General features: G+C 33.6%; 1 protein-coding gene across 1 annotated transcript; it reads right to left on the reverse strand.

Moving 5' to 3' along the window:
• Positions 1 to 2,365, reverse strand: LOC114196001 (transcription factor TCP14-like). Its single transcript, XM_028086473.1, has one exon. The coding sequence runs from the start codon at positions 2,008 to 2,010 to the stop codon at positions 868 to 870; it is 1,143 nt and encodes a 380-aa protein (XP_027942274.1). The 5' UTR covers positions 2,011 to 2,365; the 3' UTR covers positions 1 to 867.
• Positions 2,366 to 9,838: the final 7,473 nt, after the last annotated feature.

The raw sequence follows: 9,838 nt of genomic DNA on the forward strand, positions 1-9,838 counted from the left end.
TAAAAGAGAAAAGACAAGTCTAATTATGTAAAATAAAATTAATAATTACCTTATTATAGTAATTTCTGAATGAGATTAATATTGTTCCTGATGGAGGAGTTAGTGAGTGAAATTTGTACATTGGTTTGGACAATAAGCAGCAGCTGGAACCCACCATGGAGGCAACACCTGGAACCGATAAGGTGTTGCAGACCCCACCATTCTACTATACCTCCATCTCTCAAAATTCTTAATCATCCATTCTCCAAAACCTCCACATTCATGGCGAAGATTTAGAGTGCAAAAGCATTGTCACACTTGTTTCCTTTTATCCCTCTAGCTTTTTCCCTTTGGTAAACTGTTTCATCCCTTTTACTAGAGACCAGGAAAACGCAACATGTGAAAAACACCAATGTTGTTAATTCAGAAGGAAGATAATTGAACTTGCCATGTTATGATGGAGAAGTGAGTTGTTTTCTTTCTCTTCTAAGAATAAAAAGCATAAAATTACAAATCAAAAGGCTTTCGGGAGAAAAAAGGGAGAGAGGAAAAGAAAAGCCAATTGCACAAACAATGATGATAAGATATCGTGTAGTGAAATAAAGCCAAATAATATCCAACTGTTAAATAGTGTCATCTCTCTCTCTCTCGAACCCTAAAAAACCCTCTTCTCTTCTCTTCTCTTCTCTTCTCTTCCAACATATTAACCACACCAAAGAAATAGAAAAAATAATAATAATGATAATGATTATCCTTTCAAAATAAACAAAACTCAATTTCGTAGGGCAATAATAACCAAACCTCACGTCACGTTGTGTTAAAACACCAAACTAGTACACATGTAGGAATCGAAGAACACGAGTTGGTGGATTTGATGATCCTGTGGTGTTAATTATCATCGTGCCGATCCTCGCTTCCACCGTGATGTGACTGTGACTCACTCGCCTGAGATTCCGAAACGCCGATCACCGTCCGGTAAGGGTTAAGCCCCGAAAGCATGCTCAAATGCCCTTCGTTGATGTTCCCACCAATCCCCGAAGACCCTAATTGTTGACCCGGTAAAAGGGCCATTGGGGTGGGAAAGTTCATGAAATGCAACCCACTCGACATGTTTCCTCTATACAAGGCACTGTTACTCACACCGGGGAATGTCCAAAGAGGAGCTTCACCACTCACGCCTTGGCTATTGGAATTCGCCACCATCCATATATTCGCCGGGATTTGAGCATGGCTCGCCGGAATTGTCCCGGAGGAGCTGGATTGCATCAAATAGCTTCCGACATGGTGTTGCATGGTGGAGGATAGGTCTTGCTCCAAGGGCCGTCTTTTCCTTCCCAAGCCCTCTTCGTTGTTCTCCGAGGACAAGTCGAGGGATGAGGAGTCGCGCAATTCGTGCTTGGGTTGGAATATGGAAGTGGAGATGGGGTTGTTGGATTGAAAATTGAGGAGTGTGGTGGAGGTATTGGTGTTGTCAAGGAACAGGCTTCTCCTGGGTTGGAGAGAGAAGTTGGAATTGAAGTAGTTGGATCGCAGCTGGGAGGGGACGGACATGGAGGAGCCGGAGCTCCGGTGAGATATGTTAAGGGAGGTGAAGTTAGCAGGGATGGTGCCGGTGCCGGTGGCGGCGATGACAGCAGGCTCGGCCTGCTGGAGGAGCCACTCTATGGTCTCGCCGTCGGACTTGTGTCCGAGCTCCCGCGTGAGCTGGAAGACTCTGGCGGCGCAGAGAGCGGGCATTCGAATTCGACGGCCGCGGCCGTCGACTTTGGTGTGGCGGTCTTTGGTGGAGGTTCTTTTGGGTGGTGGCTTTTTGGGGGAGGCTTCGGAGGGTGTGGGGAGGAGGGTGGTGGATCGGGTGGAGTTGGAGGTGGAGGGTTCGGCTGAGATGGCTAGGGAAGGGTAAGGGGAGGAAGTGGAGCAGGAAGAGGGGTCTTGGTCTTCTTTCTTCTCGAGGAGTTGAAATGGGAAGTTTTGTCGGTGTTGGTGTTGGTGGTGGTGATGGTGGTGGTGGAAATCGTCACCTCCGTCCATGATCGCATGGGAGGGTTATTGAAGTTGTGTTTTTTATGGGACAGAGTGAGTTTATGGTTTAATGTGTTTGTGATGAGAGGGGTGTGTGTCTAGGTTTGTTTGTTTTGTTTTTTGGAGCAAGGGAAGGAATTTGAGAGAGAGAGAGAGATAAGAGAGTGGGAGAGGGCATGAGCTTTAAGCAACAAAGATAATGAGTGGGAATTATATGGGTGAGCTTTAAAAAGCATGATTTTTGTGAGAAAAGAAATTTGGTTGTAGTTGTGTCTGGGTGGATGGATGGGTTTTGAATTGTATAAGCGTATAAATGAAAGGAAAATAATTAAATTTGAAATGGCGAACGTGGAAAAATGAAAGATTTTATGGTTTTGAATTTTGTGATGGGAGAGAGGGAGGAGTTGCCCTTTTTATTGTGGTTGGACAGAGTCTTTGGTTCAGAGTCCACGTGAGGTGCTCTTTTTTATCATTCAATCCATAAAGACAATGGAGGGCGTGGTGGGTCCCAATCCCAAGTCAAAAATTGAAAGACCTGGAAAGGAAAGATTATCCGGTGGGTCCCTTCTCATTCAAGTAATCATTTCGTTTTGCCTTTGGCCTTTGCCTTTTGTTCTGCACCTTTGTTGGGGAACTTTGGGATTCCTCAATTGGCCTTTGCCCCTAAAAACAAGGGCTCTCTCATTTCTCAATTCATTTTCCTCCTTCTTAGTGGACTTTACCATCATCATCATCTGCAACTCACACATTTACATTCTCCATTTGCTTTATACACCAACAACGCTCACACACTTCATTCTTACTCCTTTTCCACACTTCTCTACATAACAATACACATAATAATTAATACACTATGTCACTTCCATAATATGTGATCAACTTTGTGGACTCCATTGTTACGTGCGAGTTTTTTAAGAGATTTGTTGCTAAACTTTCTTTTCTCTTTGTACTTTTTATTAAATATTAAATTTCTTGATGATGATGGGAGAAAAGGAGAGCACAGAGGCTCTTTTTCTGTGGACATAAAATGGATGTAAGAAAAATGATATGGGACAATCGAGCTTTCTTCCAAAAAATATAATAATATATGTGGTAGTTGTTGGCCTTTATTTACTGTTTTACCCTCAACTCAAAAATCTTCACATTTACCTGTAAAATTAATGGTTTCAAACAACAATGTATCTAATTGATATTATCCGCAACGTATTTAGTGCAAGTATATATCGTTATTATATGTGGAGCATCTATCCACTCCTATTAATCTAGTTGATAGGACACATCATTAAATAATACAAGAAAGCACCTCCTTAAAACTAGGTTCAGAATGTAACACCAAGAACATATAGAAACACTTGAAGTCTAAGTCTTTAAATATCAGATACTTCAAGTGTTATGTAATTGTATTGTATATAAATTTTTTAATACGTGTTTTTGTTGCATAGGTTTTACATTCTGTCACCTATTAAATGGATTTTGTCAAATAGATCTTAAGTTACTTAATAAAATCTTAAACAAGTTGTAATGATTAACAATTTTATACTAAGTTAAAATTGAACTCAAAGCCGTTTATATTGTATGCTTTCTTTTAACTTTGTTTAATTGTTATATCTACACATATTATTTTAATTATTTCCTTTAATGAGATAAAGAGATATAAATGTTTTGAAGATTGAATAAGAATATTTCAAATCAGGGATCTACAACTATAAAGATGCATCTCGAAGTCTATACAAAGAGTCAGTGAAAGACTAATTCTTACTTAATATGGGAGTTAAAATTTTAAGTTATATAAAAAGATTGAGTTGAAGTTGAAGAAGACATACTAACACCATATCTTTCTAAACTTTATCGAAATTATTATATTCTTTGTCGGTCGTGAGATATGTTGTAAATTCTTCATTCTATAAAGTTTTTCCAAGTGAGCTTAAAAGGTTGAAGAACACACACTAGCACCACATTTTTCTAAGCTTTATCAAAATCATTGTACACAAACTTAAGAGGTTTTGTGTACTCATGTAACATAGAAAGGTTTATGTATTCACTGCAGTCCTTTAATGGAGCTACTTAAGCAATGAGCTTAAAGGAGAAATGAACGTAGTTCCAGAATTAGGATAAATCAATATAAAATCTTTTGTGTGCTTGATATACTAAACGGTCTAGTCTTGAGTTGTGAGAAAAGAGTCTCAGGCTCTATTCAATACCCCTTTCTGGAGTTAGTTGTTCTATCAAGAGTCCAGACTTTTCTTGAGTAAACCATCTCCTCTTTTGTTCTTGAACCAAGGTATTTTCCTTGGTGCTATAATCATCAAAAGTCTCAAACTTATATGGATTCCTGTGTGGTGGTTAAAGGTTGTTGGCATAGTCTTCCATGTTGTGCTCCACATCAAACCCTAAGGGTCTAGATTGATGTCTAGATACACCATAACAATGTAAAGGTGTGTTGCACACCACTATAGGTCCTCCCCTTTGGATGATCTTCTGCTTGACCTGAGGTTTGAGGTTGTAAAGAGATTTTATCGCTCTTTGTTTCCTTATCATCTATTTTAGTAGTTTGGAATAAATGTCTTCATTAACATTTTCTCCCAAACCTTTCAATTTCTCAATAGGTTTGAGTGTAGGATATGAGATAGGTTGAAAGGAATTTCTCTCATCAAATGGAAAATTATGTGCTTGGAAAGCTTTCTAACATGTTCTTCAACCCGACTTTGTGCAAGGTGACCTTGCAACACACTTATTTCCATATTTTCACTTCCTTTTGTCAACTTGTAGACGACAAGAATATTTACAAGATTTTTATATGAATACAAGTATTTACAAGATTTATATAAATGAGGAAAAGGTCTCATCCCTCATTTCTTTTCATTTTGACCTCCATAGAAGGAATGTATTCTAGCATTTCTGTGTGGTTCCCTCATTCTTCCATTTTTTTTTCTCATCATCTATGATTCTTCAAGTTTAATCAATCTTTTTATCATAAAGCTTGGATTACTCATCTTGTTCCACTTCTTTCCTTTTGAAACTTCTAATTCCATTGTTATATTGGCTCTTGATAATAATGTTGATGTTGTTGACATTGTTCTATCAAAACAAACAAATAATAGCAATATAAAAGAAAAAAAAAAGAGTTAGTAAAGCAATTAAATATCACTCTTTCAAGTGTATACCCCCAGCTCGTTTAGTGAAGGTAGAAAACCATTCTCAATCACTCAATTTTTGAAACAAATAAAGTAAAATTTTAAAAAATCTGTCTTGAATCAAATGCAAGGGGATAAATTCAATACACACTTAAGAAGATGAAGGATTCAAACTTATCCAGAACAAAAACTTAAGAATTTTGAAAGACAAACAGCAAATCAAGTGGTTAAACAAAGAATATGACAAAGAGAAAAAAAAACTTTAGAAGGTAACAGTAAGAATAAAAATGTATTAGACTTAATATTGCAAACTATTCAATCAAGATAATTAATGTCCAAATTCAATATCACTTTTAGTAAGAAGTTTTAGACATTACAATGTTACAACTAATTTGTCAACTCAAAATGAATTAACAAATAATATTGTACATAAGTTTTAAACTAGACAAAGGAGGAAAAAATTTAATCTTAAAATTCTCATGCTTGAGTTACTTCCCATGCTTCATTCATAGTTCTCATGCCTACCTTATTCTTTACTTTATTTTAATTTTGATTTCCATGCTTAATCAAAAATTGAGCGGGTTACATTTGGTTGTTAATCACTTAAATTTGCTCCTTGCTTCTTAATCCTCTACTATCCACACCTCCTAGTTTTTGGGCTTTAATTGTCTCTACTACAAAATTACTATTTGCACCTATTTTACAAGTAACAAAAGCTAAAATCAAATCTCTAAGTTTTTAAAATTTACAAGTATACAAGAATTTATTTAAGATCTTCCTTATCGTGCATCATTAACTAAAAATCCTTGGAAGAAACTCAATTAAACTGGAAATTTCACCAACAACAGGAAGAATTTTTCAAGAAGTTGTGGAGTTGCAAAATTTCACCAAAAGTGTTGTACTTCGATTTCAGGCTATCATATATATTGTTTACTTTATTTTACCTTTCTCCTTTTATTTATCTCATTTCTTTTATTTTCTTCATAGTGGTGGTGTCTATAATTACGATTAACATTTTAATGTAAAATATCAAATCCTACTCAGAATGAGTATAGTGCAAAATATATTATAAATATCACAATGCTTAAAAATTAAGGGTTCTTCAATCAGAAAATAAATAGATAATGAACACACATATGAAGAACTTGTATAGCACTCATCAACTTATTCTTCTCCTTAATTAGGACCACACGCAGTGATATCGTTTTCTTAGCATTTATGAACTGGCTGAAGAAAAATATTAAAGTGACACTTTGAGTTTGTGACATGCATATATATAAAAAATCGAAACAAAAATATGTGTCTATAACCTTGCATGCGCTAACATGCTTTGCTTCGAAGATGACACTGAATCTTTTGAATATATCCAAAATTTTCCTTTTTCCCTATTAGTTAAAGTAACAAGTGTTACACTTTTTGGTGCTTACTATGCTTTTACACTTGGATTCCTTCACATCCTAATTTTTACTTTACAAGAAAAAGAAAAATAAACATATTTAATATCATAAAAACATGAATCAAGTCAACTATCGAGCAATAAAAATTTAAATTTCTTTTTTTATATATTTTAAAGGAGAGTATACCAGAAAGGGTTTTTAGAAAAATATTTTTATATATGTATATGGTAAAGTCTATGATGAGAGATGTAATATTATGCGTACTCGAGAATGGGAATTTTTAGAAAAATGAAATCTCTTTTATTTAAGTTTGAAGAAGTTATGAGAGTAAAAGAGAAAACGAGTTACGTTGTGTAAGTAACTTGAGAAATGCACATCACGAATAACGACAAAAAACGCTAGCCGCGGATAGAAATTAGGTCAATTTTGGATTGCATGTAATGAATGATTAATTTATTGTGACATAACTGGAAAAGTAAAGAAGCATCATAATTCAATGCTAAATCCAATTAACAGGGATGTATAATCTACTTTTTACTTTAATTTGTCATTTTGCAATCACTTTGTTTGACCCAATGAAATTAACGATTAAAAAATTGCAAGACTTATTAAAGTATACGATTACTGTAAGTGTGAGTTGATTGTAATACCAAAGCGATTGACTTAATATTATCTTAATATAGATATAGCTTATTGCATGTGAACCTTTTTCTAATTAGTGAAAAAACAATTCGAAATTATCAGTTTTAGTTTTGTTTTGTTTTTATTTGAAGCAATAAATTTGAAATTTGAAATTAATGCGTCCAAAATTTTTAGGACGCAACACGTGAGATTCCTCAGCTTTTTACCCCCACAAACGTAAAAGTAGTTGTCGCCAAATTACATGCCAAGAATTGCATATACAACTTGACAAAAAACTAAACGCTCTCATCAGTCCTTGATAACGACTAAAATTCACAAGTAAATTTGGATTCTCAAAATCAAATTTTAATTTCAAACAAGAAAAAAAAAACCCACCAATCTTAAAATTAAAACACATCTAATTTAAAGATCTTACATCAACTACAAATAAGACTAATTTATACTATTTAAAACAATTCTCACTTTATATAATATGAAGATGAATTAGATTTAAATTTAATTTTTAATGTAGAATCAAATGTCATTATAAGAAGATTTGATAAACTTACCATAATATATAACTACTTACAAATATTTAAGTTTATACACGAAATATATATATGTTTGGGACGAAAAATACCGGATACAGGTCAATTTGTAAGAATAAGAAATTTAAATTCAGTTTGTAATAATGTAGAATTTGTTGAAAATAGTACAAGTGTGAGTCAAAGTTTTACCTTAGATAAAATAGACAAAGTTAAACACTATATAAAAATAAAGACTCATAACACTTAAGATTTTGACGTGAACATATATATATATATATATATATATATATATATATATATATATATATATATATATGAAAAAATATAACACAAACAGAAGTTTAATTTCTAAATAATAATTTAGAATCTTGATTTCTAGGTACAAAACAATGTAAAACTCACTTACGATAATCATTATATTGCTTTTATTACTCAGAGGATAATTTTATCTAACTTGTTTATAAAGTATAATTAAAGGCATGGGAGATTTGTTTATTTATCTTGGTACGACCTTCATCGTTCGTATTTGTAAAGATGAGATGGTAATTTTTGGTAATAATTATATATGAAGTTATATATAGATGCATAATAAAGCATGTTTGAGTATTATCTGAAGAAGGGTATAGATGGAGATTGAGTGAAATGAAGAGTGTTTAATTATGGATAAGGCGTGAAAGAGTGGACTGAAAATGTAGGATTTTGTGTCCTGTCCAGAAGGGCATCGTGGACCATCTTCATATTAGCCATGGATTGCTGCCTTTTATGCCACCACATGCCTTCATATTATGTATGTCATGTTCAAGAACACAGCCTACCCTCTATCAATATAATATATAACTCAGCTTCACACTTATTCTTGCAACTGAAATCGTAACGGACGGCTGACAAAATTTTTATAAAATAATAGAGGAAATCACTATCATAGTTATTAAAGAAAATTACGAAAAAATTTTAAAAAATATGACCTTGTGAAATCGAACTGAGTCTGGGAATCAGTTTTATATAAGTAAGATATTAATACTCTACACGTTCGTCCTAAGATGGTTTCCGGGCTGCGAAAAGCTAATGTCATTTATAAAATATTTGTTTTCCCTAAATCAAAGAAAATAAGAAAAAACGAGATAATAAGGAAAATAGTTTTGAAAAAATTTTATTTGGGTCATACATATTTGACGTGAATCAAAGGGATGAATTCATTTTATAGATCTATTTAGGTTGGAATGCTAATAGACAAGGAATTTGGAAAACTGTTTAAAACAAGAAAATGAAAATCGATAAGAAGATGGAGTGGAAGATGAGGAACGTCACACTTCCAAGGATAGAAGATAATCTTAAGAGTTTAAATACACAAAAGGATAAAGAACCTTTAATAAAACAACTCAAGGATTCTTGAATCACTCAAGAACTTAGGAAAATCACTCTCTCTCACTAAGATAGAAGAGATGAACTCTAATGTTTCTGAATAAAACTCAACTTGTTTTTATCGATAAAATTGGCTTAGCTTATATAAAAATTTTAACTATCAAAATTACAAAATACCCATAAATTGCAATTACATCTCACTTAAGCTATTAATGATCCCACTACTCAATGGCTAATTATAACTAAAATTGTGGCAACCCAAAAGTATTCAGTTATACATCCTCTTGGTATTCCAAAATTTGATTCCTAAGTTGTCAAATGGACCCTCATTACAACTTGAAAATGAAACAAAAACTAAAGCCGGTTAATTGATTAACCAAATACATAATTTGGTCAACTAATTTTACAAAGGATTGAGTCATTATTTAAACAGACTAATTACTTAGAGATTGTAGTAAGGTGGCATGTTAGTCCTCCTCCCTTTGGGTCATGATGCAATTCACATCATACACTCCTTCTTCGAGAATATTCGTCCCAAATCTTAGGGGTTTATTTATTTTTACCAGTTTTAATAAACATTTATTATGTCCTTGTAAAGAACTTTATTTTTCCACAACTTTGAGACAAAATACAACTTGAATAAATTTAGTTTTGTTCCTTTTCAATGGTTGCAATCCGTGGAGCACCTCTCTTGCCAACACTCTCTCATCTTCATAAGTAACAACAAATAACTTCATGTGTTGTATTTCATTATCCTCAAGACTTTGTTTTTCAG

This window comes from Vigna unguiculata, chromosome 9 (assembly GCF_004118075.2).
Source record: "Vigna unguiculata cultivar IT97K-499-35 chromosome 9, ASM411807v1, whole genome shotgun sequence".
Lineage (NCBI taxonomy): Eukaryota > Viridiplantae > Streptophyta > Magnoliopsida > Fabales > Fabaceae > Vigna > Vigna unguiculata.